A 20567-nucleotide genomic window follows, 5' to 3' on the forward strand; every position below is an offset into this window, starting at 1 on the left:
CGTCAAGGGTCTCCTGGAGCAATCACAACCATCCCCACCTTTCTTCCTAGACCTTCCCCAAAATTCCAATGGTAGGAGTGAGGGCTACCATCATGTCCCTAATGACATGATGCTCCCTTTCATCTCTCGCGTGCTCTTGGAGGATGACATTGATGATAATAAGCTCAATGATCACCCTGCTCTACTCCAGGTGCAGCAGCCCTTTGCTCAAATTCTCTCCTCCTCTTCCTATGGCACCAACACTAGTAAGTAGTAACACAGACGGTGCCAAAGATTTGTTGCAAGATGGCAGGGATGATGAAAGCATGCTCAATCTCAACTCAGCCTTATCCAAGGGTACAGACATAGTTCGGGCATTCCTGGAAAGCACAGAAGAGGCAAACATGCTCTTGCCCAAGCAAAACAAGTTTAGAGGGGATGTGCAGGCAAATCAGATGCTCCGGGAAAGCAACAATCATACTGGGGACAAGAAGAGGAATGATAGGGATAACCATATGGAGGAGCAAATAAGGACCAGCAAAGCTGCAAAGAGGATCAATGATCCAGAGGAGAATTGTGCCAATGAGATGCTTGATGAATTGATGCTGCGTGCCTACGAGACATGCATCAAGGGCATGGAGGAGCTGCGTGTCTCCATGGACAACAAGATGGAGAAGGAAAACAGGAAGAGATTTAACAAAGCGGTAAAGGACAATGTGGTGGACATACGCACATTGCTGATCTCTTGTGCGCAAGCAATGGCAACAAATAACCATATGGGGGCATGTGAGCTATTGAAGAAAATCAAGAAACATGCATCGGCAACAGGGGATGTCACGCAACGGGTAGCTCAGTGTTTCACCAAGGGGCTAGAGGCACGGCTAGTGGGCACAGGTAGCCAGCTTTGGCAGTTGCTCATGGCAGAGCGTCTCTCTATCGTGGAGTTCCTCAAGGCCTACAGACTTTACTTCGCAGCCTGCTGCTTCAACAAGGTGGCGCTCAGTTTTTCAACGATGACAATCTTTCATGCCATGGTGGGTAAGAGGAAGCTACATGTTGTGGATTACGGTATGCATTTTGGCTTCCAATGGGCTGGCTTGCTCCGCTTACTGGCGAGTAGAGAAGGTGACCTACCAGAGGTGAGGATCACCGCCATAGGCCCCCCCAGGCTCAAGTCCTGTCCAGCAGAGCGGATTGAGGAGCTAGGGTGCCGGCTCAGCAAATATGCTCATGAGTTCGGCTTGGCTTCTTTCAAGTTCCACACAATCATGAAAAAGTGGGAGGATGTTCGCATTGAAGACTTGAACACCGACGCAGATGAGGTGCTTGTCGTGAATGACCTCTTCAGTTTCAACACCTTGATGGACGAGAGTGTATTCTTCGACAGACAAAGCCCTAGGGATACCGTCCTTAATAATATCAATAAGATGAGGCCGGACGTGTTCATCCAGAGCGTTTTGAATTGTTCATGTGGTTCTTCATTCCTGACAAGGTTTCGAGAGGTGATGTCCTATTACATCGCAATATTTGACATGCTAGATGCAACCACGCCAAGGGAGAGCGAATCTCGAGTGGTGCTGGAGCAGTTCGTGCTTGGTCGTCCTGCATTGAACATCATTGCCTGTGAGGGCCCGGACTTGGTGGAACGCCCAGAGAAGTATAGGCAGTGGCAGGTGAGAAACCAACGGGCAGGGCTGAGGCAGCTGCCTTTGAAATCAAGAATTGTAGAGGTAGTGAAAGATACAGTCCGGAAGCACCACCACAAGGACTTTTTGATCTGTGAGGATGGCCAATGGCTTCTACAAGGGTGGATGGGGCGTGTCCTCTTTGCACACTCGACATGGGTAGCCCAAGACACCTCTTCTCAATGACACTTTAGTTTTCATGATGCTGAAAGATATACAGCATGGTGTTCATCAGCAGCTCCCTATGTTGATGATTCTGTGTTGTTGTAGTATATGTATTCAGGTATTATGGGGTTATAGCTAATAAGTGTCAGTTCAATCTGTTACTCCGTGTCTCCTCCTGTGGCCAATTGTTATCTTTGGTAATGGCTTTGATTAGTAGAGTAAAATGCACCGCCTGTCATCAAACTTGACTTGTATAGTGTCATTTAGATTTTCCAAACTTTCAGACGTCGGATTCTATGTACTGGCCGGTGTGTCGCTTGTGGGTGCGCACTACGTGCTCGCCGTTTTGCCTGCAGGGAAGCAATGCTCAGAAAGCCTGCCCCAACTTTGATTAGTTCGATAATACATGTAGAGCACGGTTAACACCATGTTGTGCATGTTACATTCTTACAGATTTTAATTTTGGCATAAATTTTGTTTTGTTTGCACTTTATTCTCCATGTTGGTTTTACTTGATCTTGTCTTCGCCCCGGCTCTAACACTGTGTTTTTTGAGGTGAGCTTTGACATTGTTGCCCTGGAGAATCGTTTCCCTTTCTCACCCCCGCCGCCCACCATCCTCGTCTCAGGTGGCTCTTGCCGCCAGATCTGAGACTAACCTCTGCCCCTGCCCGAGCAAGGAACCAACCACCACGGCCACCAACCAGGTCCGCCGCCACCCTCCCCCGAGCCATTCATCTTTAAAACTCATTTGGCCTAATTAACTACCGTAAACATATTCAACATTTTGATAAAACTAAGACATTATTATTTTTTAAATCTGTTCAACATTTGACTTTCAAAATATTGAAATTGGAAACACAAGATGGTGAAATTGAAAGAACGAAATGTTGAAAATAATAAAATCGAAATGTAGAACGGGTGCTTCTTCTCCGGCAAGTTGGGCGGTGCAACACCTAGGCGGCGGCGCGCAGTGCATGCACCGGAGAGAGAGGGGAGGTAGGATCAGGAGAGAGAATGCTAGGGTTTGAGTATGGATCCAATAGTTGTGATTATTTACACGAATCTTAAGTAATGAAAAGGGAGGAAATAAAAACTTCGGAAAAATATATATAGGATTCCCGGTGAGCGGCTGTGGGCCGTTGACGAGCTTGTGTAACCCGTCAACTCCCACTCCCACCCGCGTGCGTGGCGCCGGCCTAGCTCCCGCCCAACGGCTGCCGTAGCAACTCTTGAGGCCCCGTCCGGCCAGGATTGTGGGCCCATATTAGCCCATCGCGAGAGGCTCCCTCGTCGGACTCGGTTGACGCGCTGCTCGCTTTGCTCGCCGCCGCCGGCATGCCGCCCTCTTGCCTGTGCGGCCGGCTTTCATCCCTTCTCCAGAAATCCTCGCCACTGCAGTGCAACGCCATACGCGGCAAGGGCGCGGCCCACACGGGGTTGGGTGCCGCCCGCTCGCCGTCCGTAGCCGGCCGGCGGGACAGAGCCAACGGGAACGAGGAACCGCGGCCTCGTTGAGCGCAAGGGACCGCTACGAAGGCTCCATGGCCGCAGCCTCGTTGAGCGAGAGGCAAGAAAGCCGGGAGCGAATTCCGGCGGTTTCTCTGCGCTGCACAGGTGGAAAGGTGGACGCGCGGAAGGTGTTTGAGGAAATGCCGTTTCCAGCGAGAGCCTCGCCGAACGCAGCAGGTGGGTTGACTCGCCATCCTGTCAGCATGGGAACCATTGCCCTTGCTGTATGCCACGAGTGAGCTGCAATTGGCGTTAAATTGGATTGGCCGTCAGTTGGTGTCAGTATCGGTGGGATGGCTCTGCAGTGCCAGTGTTTGTGGAAATTCTGCAAGACTAAGCCAATTCGGTCCTTCAGATGCTGCTGGCACAATATAGTGAGCTCGAAGAGTTTGTGGCAACGCCACAACCTGCCAGAGTACCAGATGTTTCATGGAGAAGAGAGGCCAGTATGCTGTGGTTCAGTTTCTGTGTTCAATGGAATTGATACCATTCGTCGAAGTCAACAGCTCAAATGTGGCCATTCAAGTCGTATCATTGGAAAGTTCATTGCATGGAGATGCGACGCCTGGCTTGGGGGTGACTGGGTCACTAGTCACTGACCATATTTTCTCAATTGGTCACTTTCGGTTCTCTGTCAAAGCCAGTGTCGTTTGAAGAAGTTAGCTCCCAGGTACTTTGGCTTCATTTGAGGAAGCTCGGTCTTCTTCCTCTTCTGGCGTCTCTAAGGTAGGCCTGCCAGAAAACCAACCGCGCAAAGAGTATGGCACTGTGGAACGCAGTGGGTCAGGTGGGCAGCATCGCGCAGCTCGCTGGGGTCGACGCGTATGGGCTGATCTCGATGATTGTGGAGGCGGCGCGGACGGTTAAGAGGAACCGGGAGATCTGCCAGCTGCTGGCACGCCGTGCAAAGATGATCGGGGACCTTCTGGAGCAGCTCGAACGGACACAGCTGATGCAGCACATGGAGACTAGGAACCCAGTGGAACTACTAGAGGAGACGCTTCGGCACGCGTATGTTCTTATCGCGTCCTGTCGTGATGATAGCTATCTGTATAGCTGCTGTATGGGAGTGAAGCGGGCTGATCAGCTCCGTGAGGTGCAGAATGAGATTACCTTCTACCTCCAGCTTTTCCCCCTTGTCAGCTTTGTCGATAACACCCGAACTTGGGAGCGGCTTCTGAGCAGGGCTTGTCCTTTGTGCTCAAGGGTATGGATTTCATTGTGTGATTTTTTCTCAGATTTTGTTGTGTTTCAGAAAAAAACAGTTTTTTCCCACAAGAAAAAGAGCCAGTTTTTGTAGCAGATAAGATTCTGTTTCTAAATGCATTTTTTTGGCTGACTTTGTTGGTCAGTGCCGACACAACTTATAGTCCCAAGATCCTGCAACTGTGCAAATCTATATAGGCTATAATCAATATCTAATTCTAAGGAACTTTTACAAGAAGCATTGTCCATCAGTTACATATTATTTCATCAAGGGAAACAAGTAGATATTTATTCCGTTTACCATGCCTCTTATTAAAATTAAGATTCAAAATGTTGATGGCAGTTTGTTACTGGAATATTTGTTAAGATTTAACTTATGATCAAAGGATCTTATTTTCCTTATTCTTTTCTTTTTGCATCATTAAGGAAACTACAGATGATTTACATGCAGTACATCATGCGGAACATGAAGATAGGTATGGTATATCTATGTCATCCCTTTTTTCTTGTCAAATTTATGGACTCCCTTTGGTTATGCATTCACCAAGCATTTCGTTCTTGTAGAGTAGATAATTGGATTTTGATTGAGTTATTTTTCTTGACATTGTAAACCTGCTTCATTTTGCTGCTATCTATTTGGAGTTTAGAACGATGCACTGAACATCTTCTCACTCCAACGCCATACCTCTCTTAAGATTAAAACCAACGCAAGGACTGTGATTGCTCAATATGAAAATTGTGCACTATCCTTGCAGAATATGGCTCTGTACCATTCAGGTGCTGATTCTTTTCTTTAGAACATAGTCATCACCATATGTGATACTAATTATGTGATACTCCGATAAAGAAAATTGTGACCTCATCCAACCTACCCACAAACACAAATGTAAATTCCTTTTCAACAGCCAAACTCTTGAGTTCCTTTATTCATACAACCTATCACATTTTACATGTGTGCTACTATATCAGGCTCAGAACAGAGGGTCTCATGGCTAATGGATTTGAAAATTTGGGAACTCATCCTCCCTCAAAACCCGAGGAAGAGAAAACAGAAGGTACGCTCATGCATTTACTCCACACTTATGCAATATTGTCTAATAGCTGTCAAATTTTGCGGCCTTTTTAGGAGTTACTAAGTGGTTTTTTCCTACTCCAGAGGACATGTACATCTATGTAACATTTGGAAGATAACTTGTATCAATATATGAAAAATATACATTCAGTATACATTGATGCCTTCCCTTTGGATACAGGGGTATGATATAGCATAATCTTCTAGAAATAATCAAGACACGAATTTATCTCCTAGGGCATGAATGGATCACCAATTTTTCCTATTTTATTTAAAGAAACTAAGTTTGAAGTTACGAAAATGCTTTGACATAAAGACTTGCTATATATGTTCCTTTATGAATCAATTGAGTACGTGCATATGATTGTAGACAGGTCCAGGAAGATTCAAGCTATTGTTGTAGTTCAGTCATACTGTAGGCGCCATTTCTGACTATATGGATGCTACCTGTTCCATATACATGCATATTTTTAACTCTTTCAATACTATAGTCAGTGATAAGGTGGGGTTTCCTTTGAATTAGGCCAAGTCATGAACATGAGACGATTGGCAAATCTCATGGGCGGTGCGAAAGGAGCAGAATTATTGCATTTTAGCTTCTCTCAGATTTTGGCTGCAACAGACAACTTATCAGATGGAAATTTGATGGGAAATGGTGGATTTGGCTGTGTTTACAAGGTAATGTTTTCTCAAGATAACCTTTAACTAGAGATAAGTACTTGAACTGCTTAAGTATGACACCTAAATCAAAAACTTCTCTAAATGCATCTCAACTTCGGATGGGGCTACTCAATCATAGCACCTTGCTTCATGTTAAAGGTTAATCCAATGGATGTGCTCAACCATTCTACTAGTCGCTGACACAAGAAGTTTATATTGCCTCATACCTGAAAGTTTCTTTAAGCTGCCTCATACATCTTTAGATGTGTTCTTTTAACACTGCCATTCAATCTTCGTAGGGAAAACTCTCTAATGGTGTTCGTATCGCAGTCAAAAGACGTGATGCATCTTCATTTCAAGGGCCACATGAGTTCAGAACTGAGATTGAATCTATTCCAAATCTTCGACATAAAAACATAATTGCTCTACTTGGGTGTTGTGTTCAAGCAGAAGAAAGCATACTTATATATGAATACATGCCAAATAAATGCTTGGCGTCTGTCATTGCTGGCAAGTTTACATTAACATTATTGTCTCTTTAATCTGTTGAGTTCATTATTCAGCAACTACGACTCAACGACTTCTGCTACCAATGTATTGATGTTTTTTTTTTGTAGATGAAACAAAAAGGGGATTGCTAAATTGGTCTAAGCGTCTTCAAATAATCAAAGGGATAGCAGATGGTCTTTTTTATCTGCACGGGCATTCTCAGATGCATATTGTCCACAGGGACGTAAAAGCAAGCAACATCCTGTTGGACCATGAAATGAATGCTAAGATTACTGATTTTGGTCTGGCACTAATGTTGGCTCCAAATACGACTGCAGAGGTGGCTGTTATGGGCACATAGTAAGAGCTCATCTGACACAGCATTCAAGTTATAGACATGACCTTATTTTTCATTTTCAAGTGTTTGCACGTGCATTGCAATGATAATTTCTTTCCATCTGTTAGTGGTTATGTAGATCCTGAATATGTTGCTACTGGAATTATCTCAGAGAAGGCTGATGTATATGGTTTTGGTATAGTACTTCTTGAGATAATAAGTGGAAAGCTTATTCAGTCCTATAACTTGAAGGTGAAGGGCCATCGAGGGCTACCGCTTCCTGATTATGTAAGTTTTGGTCCATTTTTCTTAAAAAAAGAGTCATGCCTACAGTAATGTATTAAAATTGCAACATAGGTGTTATTGACAAAACGACTTGTGGTGTGCACGTTTTCTGAGTTATTCTCTAGACACGAGATTTGTGGTGTGCACTTGAAGAACTTTGAGATTTCTCCTGATTTAAAATTCTATTTCAGGCACACAAGTACCAAACGAAACTACACAAGCTTGTTGATCCATTGTTGCGTGCGAAAAAGCATGAAAGCTCTCAGATAATGGAATGTCTGAAGGTGGCGCTGTTATGCATTAACCATCTTGCCAAGCATCGGCCTACCATGGCAGAAGTTGTTACCATGCTTGGCAGTATCGGCGTATCACCCTGGCAATAGATCATCAGCCTGTTGAGACTGCATCCGGTTGTACTTTTGGAAGAACCACAACTACTGCAACTAATGTTTTTTTCCATAGACCTGTATGGAGAGAACAAGTATGTAATCATGATCGGGTAAACACTACAGAGAGATAATTGCAGTCAGATATTTGTCAAGTTGGTCAGATCTCACACCAGATCTCACACACAGTGCCGAGTTGAGTGACTCAGTCCAACTTAGAGATCTGGTCAGAGGTCTCTTTCATGTGGTCCTTTTCCTGCAAAGTTTGTTAATGTAGTACTTGGGGACATCTGCATGACTGCATTTGCAATTCTTCTGCACAAATTGTGCCGGGAGGATGATTGCAGGCTTCTCGGAAGTCCGAAGTCGCCCCTTTTCGCGCTGGCTGAGTTATGCTTTGTTGAAATGTCACTGCAACCTGCCCTTTTGTCTTGTATAGCTGAAAATGTCTGTCATATGCATGTGTGGTTAATATAGCCTAGATCTAGATGACAGTGAGACCATGAGCATGAAGAAACGGTCACATGGACCGGCCACCCGTCCCGCTGGACAAATCAGGTTCAGGTAGGTTGGCATTGCTGTTCAGGAAGACTGAAGACTGATGAGAAACCAACCAGCAGTTCATGGGTCCAACTTGGAATCTGTCAAAGCTTGAAAGTTCAGTCTCAAATTTGAATCATGCATATTTTATACAAATAAACTTGAGGTGAAGCTTCCTGGAAACCCGGCCATCTCCACGCTTGGCGGCATCTGTATGTTTTGGTAAAAAATGTCAGCATCACAATTCCCAAAAAAAAAGAACATTTTCAAGTGGTGTTGTCTCTTTCACACAAGTCAAGATCTTTGACTTGTCTGCCACTCCCAAATCACAGCCTTTTATATGCTCCCTCTCAACCGCACCATCTTCTTCCTCCCCTCCACCATCTTTGATTCTTTGCTCATCCGTTCCTACCACCACCAAAGCAAAGCCAAAGGCAAGAAGATGGCTCTGGTCGGGGAGGTCGCCACGGTGGCGCAGCTGGTGGGGCTCGACGCCTCCAGCCTCATCACGATGATCGCCGAGGCGGCGCGCACGGTGCGCCGGAACCGCGCCACCTGCCGGCAGCTGGCGCGGCGGGTGGAGATGATAGGCGCGCTGCTCCGGCGGCTGCAGGACGCGCAGCCGATGCGGCAGCCGGAGACGCGGGCGCCCGTGGAGGAGCTGGAGGAGACGCTCCGGCGGGCGTACCTGCTCGTGCGCTCCTGCCAGCGCCGCGGGTACGCGTACCGGTGCTTCATGGGGGCGCGCCACGCCGACGAGCTCCGCGAGGTGCAGGGTGAGATCGCCTTCTACCTCCAGCTCTTCCCCCTTGTCAGCTACGTCGACGCCACGCTCAACTGGGTCAGGCTTCTCAACAAGGCCGATGAAACCTCGTCTTGCCAAGAGGTACAACCACCACCTGCTCCTCGCAACTAGTTTAGTAGTTCTTGTTTCTGTGACATATCGTATCTAGCAGAAACACAATCTGGCACAGTTTGGAGCACGGGAAATTTCCCTAAATTTTGACTGGATGAACTGTCCAGTAGTACCGAATTTCTGTGAATTTCCCATGGAATTTCCAACTTCTAAATAGGCCCTCAACTGAGTCCTTTTACTAAGTTTGGAGTTTTGAGAGACATGGCAATAGCATAATTGCTAGGATTCAAATCAAAACCTGGCTTCTAGATGTTATGTTTGCGTATGCCTTTTTGGCACAACAGATCACTGCACAGGATCTTTGGATTTTCATTGCTATCTGAAAGTTGTCTCAAAAAAATTGTTATCTGAAAGTAAAAGGTTGAGATCTGAATGATCCATGAAACGTGATTCTGCATTATGAATGTACAGTTTTATTATTTTGCCAATTTGTGGACTGGAGAGCTTATGTGTTTGCCATCTGTTTGTTATTTGTACAGGCACCTGTGGTAAGACCATATCTCGTGCTGTTCCTGTTACTCTCGTGCGATGGATGCTGCTTAGCATTTGTTCAGGGAGTATGGCTTGGTAATTGGTACAGTACACACACAGTTTACACCTCCTCTGCTAATGTTTAATTTCTGTGTACCTATCTGTGAAGTTTTCATGTGTGATGTGTCACTGCAGGAGTCGAAACATAATACTGACTTGTTCCTATCACTCAACAAACTAACAATGATCTAGCTAGCACCCTGTTTTTTTCTTCTTTGGAACAGCTAGCTAGTATGCAATGTTTGATCCTCTTTGTCAGATTTCCTAGCTGTCAGATTCCGGTGAAAATGAATTCACTGTGTGAAATAGGTATGTTGGAATTTTCTTTTCCTCGCGAGATCATCAAACAAGAGTTATTCCTGACCAACTCTCGGGTGTTTTTTTATTGGTCGAGAGTGTTTGGATGATCTGTTTGCATCCGTGCTTACCTTTTGGTTCATCAGGACTGCAAAGTTCCACAGTCGCCGGCTCTGATGCCGGCACAATCGGTCAAGCCCTTAAGCCTTCCACCATTGAGGAAGGACGAGTAGGGCCACTCATATGATTTCCCCAGGACGTATACTTCAATCTTTCAGGTTCCAAATTTAACAAACTCAGTTCAGTATTGTTTGTCTTCAGTAACCTCATCATCTGATTCAATCTTTTGATTGCGTATCTTCAGATTTTTTGAGACGCAGAAGCAACTAACTTGAGTGTTGTCATCTCGTCTGGAAGAGCAATCAAGGATGAGTTGTCATCATGAAATATCAACTTCTGTCAAAACCTTTCCTCTTCAGTGCACACTCCACAGGAGAAGAACTGAGCCATGAAAACATCAAAAAGATCGATGAACTGCGGTCCCCGACCAAAATAATCATTGCAGAGAGAACGATAACCTGAGACGTCACCCTGTCAGACGTGTCTTGATGTCAATTTTTGCCTTGCGTTTGTGAATACTCATTGATGAACCATCTGAATCTCTTATTCTTCAAATCTGATTATCTGAACACAGTTACCCTTTGTATTCCATTTCTTCCAAGCGATTTGGAACTGTGGACTATATTCAGAATAAGGCAATTTTCAAGATGTCTGCCAACGTCCCCACACGCTGCTTCTCTGAAAGTGCAACCTGTACTGCAGAGCGTTTGTTATTGATCAGCTACAGAGATCCAAGGCACTGACTCATTCTGAGTTGGACTGGATGTACTACTTATCTAGTCTCAAATACTTCAAATCTGTACAGTACCTCTTTGTATTTCTCTGCATTCCTTAGCAGAGATGTCTGTCAAGATGTCTGTCAGTTAAACACATTGCTTCTCTGAATATTCAACTTTTACAGAGAATTTGTTTTCCATTAGCTACATAAACTCCAGGCTTTTAATCACAACATATTCTCTGAAGCTTATGTTTAGTGCTAGATCACTATTTAGATAATTATAAGCACCATTAGTTGTTCATCTATTTCTCTGGCTGTCTTGTGAGTCTAATGAGCTCACTCCAGATACTAACGAGAAGCTAGCTTTCTTTGCTCATTTGATTAATGACCTCAGCTGAGCTCGATTGTGTTGGTCATGATGCTACGTACTAATAGTTGAGTCCAACCCAGAGAGCTTGTCAGAGTTGTCTTTCAGGTTTGGAAAAAGTTCAATTTACTCCCCTCAACTATAGTTAAAGTCTGGATAACTCCCTAAACTATAATTTGGTTCAATTTACCCCCTAAACTATGTCATTTAGTTTACTTTACCCCCATAACACAATTTATCTTTTTTGTTTCTCCTTACACAAGTTGAATTTTAATTTCAAGTTTTGCAGGATAGTAGTAGACATCACAATGCATATTTAGAAAAAAATTTATAATTTTTCCCATTAATTTTCATATAATTTTGAACTCCAACGACTAATTTATTATTAAATATCCTAACCTATCAAAATAATCTATATATATACACGTATAAAGAGCGTACCGTTTCTGCGGTACGTTGACTTTTGGTCCGTCATCTCTCAATGACACGTGGGCCACATTAGCATCTTTGCGTCCTTGTTTTTTCCGTCGAGTCGTGCACGGTCTGGTTCTGTGTCCTCCGTGTTTAGCACGGTTCCGTCCCCTCCAATCTTTGATTCCTGCTGGTTCCGATCGCTTTCTTATCAAGATTGTTCGCACCAAATCAATTGCCTCCTCCCACTAACAAATCCTCTCAACAACCGCATCGTGTCGACGCTCAACGGTGGGCATTGGGCAGTGGCCAATGCGCGTACTATGGCGTGTGGCAGTCAACCTTGAAGAACAACGGTGAAGGCACCACGTGTTGCGGCGGCGACGGACTGCAAGTCATCCCCGCCGTGGACGCTTGGGAGTAATATCTATGAAAAATTGAATGGCAAAGATCTGTTGGACATCCATGGCAGCGGCGGTGCAGTATCGGGAGCGCAGAATTGATTGGAATGGATTGTGCGTACTGCTGCTGTTTGGAATTGTACAAGGCTGGATCAGTCGATGACGGTGGAGATGCACACTTGGCAGCAACACACGAAAGCTTGGGGAGAAGAAACGAGTTCTGGTTCTGGATGAAGCTTTTCTCTGTTGTTCTTATTGGAGCATGGGACCTACCGCTTGGTTTGTCCGCGGCTTATTTTGATTGATGCGAACAAGCGTAACATCATTTCTTCCGACTACAAATTAGTAAGTAGATTCCATATGAGTAAATTAAGATGACAAGAAGTCTGGAATATTGATCGATTGGCAAGCAGCACGCTTGTTCAATATAGTTTGTCTACTAAGCTTGATGACAAAATTTTACGAAATTGAGGAGTTCAAATGTGTCAACTAATGTTCATTTACACTTATTTTTGTGATGATTATCAAATCCACAATTTAAGTTAGCGGTTACAATAATGTGATGAGATGCCCTATGAGTCTCACTAGGGGAAGGACGGCAGAAAATGTGGTGGCGGACTGGAAGGGCAGTGGCCGCGGGGGAGAGGGGCGGCTGTTATTTTCTCCTGTTGCAACGCACAGGCATATCTGCTAGTGATAAAAAAATTATAATTTATTTTTTTAACATGTGTTATGGTGTGTACTATCATATTGTAAAATTTCAACTTAAAATTCCACCTATGTATGGAGAAATGGAAAAGACAAATTACAGTAGAGGGTAATTTGAACCAAATGGGATAGTTTGAGGGGTAAAATGAACTAAAAAATAGTTTAGGGAGTTATTCAGACTTTGGCTATAGTTGAGGCTTGAGGGGAGTAATTTAGACTTTTTCCTTCAGGTTTCATGATCGGCATCTGGAAATCTTGTTAACAGAGAGGAGCTCACTTGGGATCGAAGTTTCTCAGAAGGCAGCGCGCCTATCTGTGGTAGCCAAAATATATGTTCTTCTCAGATCAAGCCATCAGGGTCAAGGTGGTATTATGCAGCCATCGTCACCTGTTTAAACAAGTCCGACTCAATCAACGGTTCTATGGATAGAAGGACTGAAGGAGAAAAACTAAACAGAGACATTGCAAAGGGGTCACCATAACAAAATTGGCTCCCCACCCTCCGCCGCGCAAATGTTAAGAGTCGCATGTGTGGCTGGCAGTCAAATCATCACACAAGCCCAATAACTCTCTTTTGTTTCGGAATAATTTTTTTGAAACAAATATTTTATATTGCTGGAACAATTAAATTTTTTTTCTACAACAAAAAATTATTTCGGAACAAATTTGACTAATTTGTTGGGCCGATTTAGGCCCGAAACACGAAATCCGGAGTGGAGGCATCTTGCTCTACCTGTCGACAACGAGGCGCCAATGGTGACTTCAGGAATCTCCTGATCTGCCGGCCCAGTCCTTCGGAGGTGCTCATAGGGATAGGGTTTGCGTACGTGTGTTCATAGGGGTGAGTGTGTGTGGCAGAACTGCCCAAATTAATCTGGTTCAAGTGCGCTAACCATTACCTTAAAGGCTATATGAGTTAACACGCACTTCAAACGGAGTAATCCGACAGCGCTGTTGGGTAAAGTCCCGATGAAACCACCTACACTTCGATTGAACCCAAAGCTTGCATAAAACTCACACGAAGGCGAGTCCAGAGATTACAACATTTCAAAATTTATTACATCAAAAGTACATCCTAAATTTATTACAAACTGAGTTTAAATTCAGAAAATGCTTTTGAACATAAAAGAGATCATCAGAGTTCTTTTATTGCAGCGGAAATAAAACGATAGTCTAGCGCCGAAACAAGACGTCATGATGAAGCCCGTACATGGCATCAACCATACCCCGCAAAGATCACCTGAAAACAAAGCCACAAGCAAAACTGAGTATATTAATACTCAACAAGGCTTACCCGTCAATGGATATAACTTAGTCCACTTAACTAGACATGCAAGGCTTTTTGGCTGGAGAGGTTTGTTTTGCCGAAAAAGCAACTAATAGTGGATCCTTCCTTTCAGATTTTAGCTTTCATAATTCTAGTTCAATTAACCATTCTAAGTAAGCATCTATATCTAAACAAGCATATTGGAATGAGCATTCAGAGTACATCCATATTATCATCATCATCTTTCACTTATTACTCTATATGGCAAAAGTGTTAAGCAGTCTCGTTGTCCGTGAGCGGCGGAACGATTCGAATCGATTTTATTAACATTGCAAGGCAAACCTAACACACACGCATGGGAAGCGAAGTCACCCACACAACATTTCCCCTTTCTTCTCATGTTGCGGGACAGGCCCACCGCCCTCGACTACAGAGTACGCAGACTCTGCACCCGCGCATTAGCCAGATGGAACTGAAGTAAAGACGGTTGGGAGGTATGTCCCACGCCACGGTACATTCGAGTAATTTGCTTACCGATTACCATATTTCTCGGCATGTGGTTAGTACATTCAAACCCTAAACAAAGCTACCATACACTACATCTTAGTACCTTTTTACTAAACCGACGGGGTCCCATGATTTCGTCACAAGCCTTACATATGTGATAAAACAGTCAGAACCTATTATCTCGCGAGTAGCAGGGAACTACTCGACTTTTACCGGTCCTAATTAGCAGAGCATCTAGTCGAGCTTAACCTCTAGTATTCAAAATATAGGTACCTAGAATCATGCATCTAAGGTTTCAACTAATGCCTGAAAACTTAAAGGGAATGTATCATGTGCAAACCAATATCTCCGTGCAAACTATGGAAACTTCAATCTGAATCATTGGATCAACATCCAAGGGGTATGGAAGATTGAATAATTTTACGATCTGGACCCGCCCTTGGATTGGGTAATCACACTTTTGCAAATCCTCCCTTCCACCTCTCTGCGCCCCTCCCCTTGGATGTTGATCTGATGACCCAGATTGAAGTTTCTATAGTTTGCATGGAGAGGTTGGTTTGCACCTGATATGTTTTCAAACTTAAATGCACAAATAGATAATAGTACAATATAGATTGCATAGATTGAAAATAATAGGAATTAGATGCACCGGGGCTTGCCTTCCTAGTCAAATATTATCCTTGGGCTCTTCCGAACATTGGTCCGGGTCTTCGGTAACTTTAGTATATTAGCTTGAGCTTCATGTAGTTCATTCTTGGACTTCGGTACCAACTCATTCATTCTGTCGATGAGAGTAGTCGATTCTATATGAATGCACATGTATGAGTTATTGTGATGACAAAGGTTTAGTATTTATTTCACTATAATGTTGTAGCACAAGTTTTATTACCAAAACTTTTTATTACATTTTTTTGGACAATCGTTTATAGAGTAGCAATTTACTTTACTTAACTCATAAAGCAAGAGTTTGCTATTTTTCCATTTTATCAGTGTGCAGAAATTTCAATTTTCTTAATTAATCACTAGAGGAACAATGTGATACTTATAGCTGTTGTTACACATGGTTTCTGATGTTTAAATTTTTACACAAGGTACATCTCCGAGTGTTCTTCTTACTGTATAACTTTCAGCTAACTTGATACAACAGATTAAACATGAAAAATAAAATAAACAACTACTGCTAGAATCGAGATTCATTTTTATAGATCAAAGTAAGTAAGTTCTTGTTATCAAAGTTTTACAGAGTGTTTCTAAAATCATAAAAAATCTACTGTAAAATTTTCATATTTTTCCTGTGCAAATTCCAGAGGCTATAAATTATACAAACTAAAGCTATATTTAATAATATCTAATTATCCAGAGTGTTCCATGATGTTTATGAGTTCCAAAATTTTACCAGAACCTATTATAAACATGAGAATGCTTCAGTAAAAATTTTAGTATTTTTCACCTACAGAATAATTAGTATTTCATTTTCTTAACTTAACATATGCATAATTATTTGAGCTAGTTATTTTTAAGTAATGAAACTCAAACTTTTTGTGGATCATCTAAGGAACTAGGATATGACTCTGTGCAACTTTCATCTACAAAAGTGTACTATAATGACCAGTGTAAAATAAACAAATTAGTCATAAGACATCATGAGCAAAATGTATCTCTGTTTCTACTCATTATTTGACTCCCAAATGTTTCACCCAGGTTTGTCTTCTCAAAAGCAAGTACTAGTATAAATTTCAGGTTTTTTCCAGTAGTATAACTATTTATCATGATATGGTGTCATTTCTTAGTGATTAAACCAAATATATAGCTAGACAGTTCAAAAATTAACCAAACTTGCGCATTCCAGTTCTCCTAGTACTCCTAGATTATGGAAAATGTTTCATGAAAATATCTTTAGCAGAACATCTAGAAATAAAAAGCAAATTATTATGCTAGATCTGGTAAGAGGTAGGTTTTCATCTAGTTATAGTAGTTTTCTGGTGCAAAAAAATTTATGTGAGCCTCTACTCAATGATGTGAGACTACCATTCAGAAATCATCCCTAGTTCATGTGTGAAACTCCTAGAACAATTATGAGCTATTTATTTTAATCTTTATCCTAGATTAAAACGTAGGAAAATTTTGAGTATGTGCATGTAAAAAAGTTATAGATTTGATTCGAAAGATTCCAAAACAGTTGGATTTTCATTTTTCCAATTTTTATACTAATTGTTATTGATTTTACAAGTTTGCAGGTAAATGTTTATGTACATTTTGCTGTTTCACCCCTGAAATCATGTTTTTAAATTATGAATGGGCCCTTGGCCGGAATTGCAGAGCAAGGGCGGCGGGTTTCGGCCAGATTCTGGCGAGGAGGCTCACCGGCAGCGAGGGCCAGGGTGGGGGAAAGGGGGAGGAGGCTGAGGCGCACCTATTGCTGTGCTTGGTTCGCGGGAATATGGTCCGAGGCGGGCTGTCCACGGCGGCCGGCGGTGAACTGAACCGCGGCAGCGACGCGTCGTCGGTGATGGGGTGGGGCGGCCGGTCCTGGGAGTTCCACTAGGACGAGGAGCCGCTAGTGGGGGTCAGGTTTGGTCAATGTGGGGGTGGGGAGGCGGCACCACGGCGAGGTGACCTCGCCGCCGTCAATGGCAGGGCGGACTGGTCGATGCGCGCGAGGGGTCGAACTAGCATTTTATAGGCACGCGAGGAAGGGGAGGGGAAGCCGGGGTGCCTTAGCTGCGAAGGAATGGGCAGAATAGGGAAGGCAGGGCTGGACTCGTGGAGCGGTGGCCATCCTTGTGGCATGCGCAGGAGGGGGCTGAAGGGACTGTTATCGCCATAAATTAACAGGGTTAATTAATGGGCCGCGGGCAAGTTGGGCTTAAAGCAGGAACTAAAGAAGGCTTGTGAATCGGCTTTTGCGTGAGTGTTTAGGCCGTGTGGGTCATGTATCTTTAGATTTAGTTCAGTTTGGGTAAGGGATATAGTCTGATTTGGATGCTTTAGTTTAGATTGTTTTCCAAGTCTCCGGACTATAAATATGTACCCTATGATATTCGTAAAGGAGGAGAACGTCATCACGTCTCGCAACAACAATTCTCGGCGCACCGCCACCCCTAATCCTAGGGTTTTATCCAAGTAAGCGCCATGCTGCCCTGATCACTTCTTGTGATCAGGGCAGCATTGTTCTTACTTTTACCTTGGTATTACTCGTACTGAAGCGTTTTTTATGGCGAGTAGTGCTAGTTATCCTGGTATTCGTAGCATGACCTTTAGTAGATCTATCATGCTCTTGTTGTTTATCATCTACGAATATCATGTTATCTCTGCGTGATCACGTATTAATCTTATACTAATTCTCGTTGCATAGAGTTAGTCGCGTAGAGATAACACCCTGCTTCTTTTCTATCCAGTAGATCTAATCTATTATGGTTTGTTCTTATATGTAAGAATCGGCTTAATATCTGCTAGTTTAGGCCTTGCAAACGGGTTGGACGATCCGGCGACATATTAAATGCTTTGCCTTGATCTTAACAGGGATTGATCCGGGAATTGGCTTTTGCTTATTCTTAGGCCTCTATTCTGGTTAAAGTTTGGTTATCTATTACGCTCGTTGGGCCTAACTACGTGTAGGATGTTTCGATCGAGCAGTGAAGCTTTTACCGTCGTGGATTAGATTAACTAGATCTAATTGAAGTAGTTTTTGCAGTTATTTGCTTTATCTATTAATATTTAGATATGCATATCTGATCTGACACCGGGACTCGATCGGCTCTTTAAAGTCGATGCAAGAGTCGTCCCGGGGAGCCGACCATGGCTCGGACTAATATTTACACGTGTTTGTGCATGTAGGCAAATTGTCGAAAGCACGTTTGCACCTTCCTGATCGGGTATAGGTCAGGTGGCACGCCTTGCATCTCCGGAAGCATCGGCGTGTGCCAGGATCTGGGCCGTTGACCGAGGGACCGGTGCCGGCCAGCGCCTCGGCAGCCTCCCGGCTCTTCATGTTGCCTGTCGCTACTCGCCGGTGGGTTTTGACCAACAACACATTCTGGCACGCCCAGTGGGACCTTCATCAGCAACAACGTCCACCGCCGGGATGACTGGACCTCAGAACCAAGCGCCGGTTCCGCCGGTCACCAACCCTGTCACGTATGAAGAGCTGACCCCCCCCCCCCCGAACACCAGCAGAAGTATGATGAGGTCAAAGCTCAGTTCGAAGCCGATCTCATCGGCTCTTTCAAGAGGACCCGCAGTCATGGCATCAGGTGGAAGGGGTCCTCACCCGAAGGCGCTCTCGACAACATCGACCTATCCGTACCATCAGAGGAGCGCACCAGGGCCCTGCGCCAGGAGATGAACTACATGGTGGCTGGTTTGGCCCATGGCGCGGCGCGTGGCCGGCCAGGTGGCCAGCGCCGGTGTACGTGCGCCGTCATGGGCTGGGAGCAGGGAGGAGGAAAGGTAGAAGATGAAGACAGTGGCAAAACTGTAAATAAGGAGAAGTTTAGGGTTCTGTTTTGTAAACTGAATTTTCCTCCCTATTTATGAGGTCAAATGAAAAACTTTTGAATACCAAATTTGTTTAATTTTTCGAGATCCACAACTTTTATTTTAGGCATTTTTTCATTTGAGCAATGATTTGAAAGTTATAAATTTACGTGTAAAGGTGCACATTCATATGCATATGCATATATACCTATATATCGATGCTTGCAAAAGTGAAAATTTTGATGGATTGTGTTATATTTCTCTTGATCTTTGCTGTATAACATTGGTTGTTAATCTTGATTTGGCAAATTAAAAACTTGGGATGTCACAGTGTGCGTGCGTGTTGTGAGCGTCTGCGTTGTACTGAAAAAAAAATCTAGTAGGAGCGAGCCTCCTCCTCTATTTCCTTTAAAAAAAATTCCAAGTGACCTGTAGGGGGTAGATGCAAATTCCCGTTAGTAGCACTATTGTTTTGTTCCTCGTCGCTGGCTACTCCATGATTTGCCAAGTCCACGTGGTCAAAGATAGCGACCATTCTTGATTCTTGTGCTCGGATCGGAGTCAAACTAGAAATTAAAGGTCATCTTTCTATGCTTGTTTTTTTCTGAATCAAAATTTACTTGTGAATTGGTTCCTGGCCCTGTTTGGTTGCATAGCATGAGTAGCACACACAATTTCCGAAAAAGAATCTTCAATGCATGGAGTACTAAACAAAGTTTATTTGCAAAACCTTTTTACGGATGAGTGCGGTCAAAGGCCTCATTAGGTTCGCCTCGCGAAGTAGTGCAGGGTTGTGGAGTTAGTTTTGCAAATTGCCTTTATTTAGTACCCCTAATTATTGGTCAAAATTTTTGTGCTACTCATGCTACAACAAACCAAACAGGGCCCATATATTTGAAAACGAAAAGTCATCTTTTTATTCTTTATAAAGACACTGAGCAGTGCGCGCCTTTGTTTCGTTCCGTCGCTGCCGGGTCAGTTCGTTCTTGCGAAGACGAGTAGACAACTGAGCTCAACTGAGCTTTCTTTGCTCATTCGGTTAATGACCTCAACTGAGCTCGATTATGATGGTCATGATGCTAACCACATAGTAATAGTTTGAGTCCAACCCAGAGAGCTGGTCAGAGTTGGCTTTCAGGTTTCGTGATGGGCATCTGGAAATCTTGTTAGCAGCGAGGAGCTCGCTTGGGATCCGAGCTTCTCAGAAGGCACTTTCAGCGCGCCTATCTGTGGTAGCAAAACTATATGCTCTTATCAGATCAGGCCATCAGGGTCACAGTTGTATTATGCAGCCATCGTCATCTCTTTAAACAAGTCCGACTCAATCAACACTTCTATGGATAGAAGGAGAAAATCTAAACAGAGACGTTGCAGAGGGGTCACCATAACAAAATCGGCTTTTTTTTTTCTCCCCATCCCTCTTTCTCTACCGCGATGATGAATCTGCGGGTGACCGTAAGTTTCCAAACTTACGGTCACCCCGGTCCGTCCGCCTCCTTCACTCCCCCTTCTTTATTTTCCCCACCGGCGCCT

At 43.8% G+C, this 20567-nt stretch overlaps 3 protein-coding genes across 3 annotated transcripts; all 3 read left to right on the forward strand.

Moving 5' to 3' along the window:
- The first annotated feature begins 383 nt into the window (after window positions 1-383).
- LOC120645964 (scarecrow-like protein 33) lies at window positions 384-2006 on the forward strand. The gene has a single exon (XM_039922664.1). The coding sequence runs from the start codon at window positions 384-386 to the stop codon at window positions 1848-1850; it is 1467 nt and encodes a 488-aa protein (XP_039778598.1). The 3' UTR covers window positions 1851-2006.
- Window positions 2007-3066: 1060 nt separating this feature from the next.
- LOC120645213 (probable serine/threonine-protein kinase PBL21) lies at window positions 3067-8582 on the forward strand. The gene is made up of 8 exons (XM_039921994.1): window positions 3067-4547; window positions 4973-5022; window positions 5516-5601; window positions 6142-6296; window positions 6578-6788; window positions 6896-7127; window positions 7233-7392; window positions 7581-8582. Exons 1-8 carry the CDS (start codon window positions 4101-4103, stop codon window positions 7770-7772), a joined length of 1533 nt encoding a protein of 510 aa, XP_039777928.1. The 5' UTR covers window positions 3067-4100; the 3' UTR covers window positions 7773-8582.
- A 55-nt stretch (window positions 8583-8637) lies between these two features.
- Window positions 8638-11102, forward strand: LOC120645214 (cell number regulator 13-like). The gene is made up of 4 exons (XM_039921995.1): window positions 8638-9201; window positions 9711-10071; window positions 10206-10337; window positions 10424-11102. Exons 1-2 carry the CDS (start codon window positions 8656-8658, stop codon window positions 9846-9848), a joined length of 684 nt encoding a protein of 227 aa, XP_039777929.1. The 5' UTR covers window positions 8638-8655; the 3' UTR covers window positions 9849-10071; window positions 10206-10337; window positions 10424-11102.
- Window positions 11103-20567: the final 9465 nt, after the last annotated feature.

The sequence above is a fragment of the Panicum virgatum genome, chromosome 8K (assembly GCF_016808335.1).
Source record: "Panicum virgatum strain AP13 chromosome 8K, P.virgatum_v5, whole genome shotgun sequence".
Classification (NCBI taxonomy): domain Eukaryota; kingdom Viridiplantae; phylum Streptophyta; class Magnoliopsida; order Poales; family Poaceae; genus Panicum; species Panicum virgatum.

Coding starts and splice junctions, on each gene's coding strand:
- LOC120645213 (XM_039921994.1), top strand. CDS start 4,101: ATGGCACTGTGGAACGCAGTGGGTCAGGTGGGCAGCATCGCGCAGCTC. Junction 4,548..4,972: donor CTTGTCCTTTGTGCTCAAGG/GTATGGATTTCA, acceptor TGCATCATTAAG/GAAACTACAGATGATTTACA. Junction 5,023..5,515: donor CATGCGGAACATGAAGATAG/GTATGGTATATC, acceptor CTACTATATCAG/GCTCAGAACAGAGGGTCTCA.
- LOC120645964 (XM_039922664.1), top strand. CDS start 384: ATGCTCTTGCCCAAGCAAAACAAGTTTAGAGGGGATGTGCAGGCAAAT.
- LOC120645214 (XM_039921995.1), top strand. CDS start 8,656: ATGCTCCCTCTCAACCGCACCATCTTCTTCCTCCCCTCCACCATCTTT. Junction 9,202..9,710: donor AAACCTCGTCTTGCCAAGAG/GTACAACCACCA, acceptor TTATTTGTACAG/GCACCTGTGGTAAGACCATA.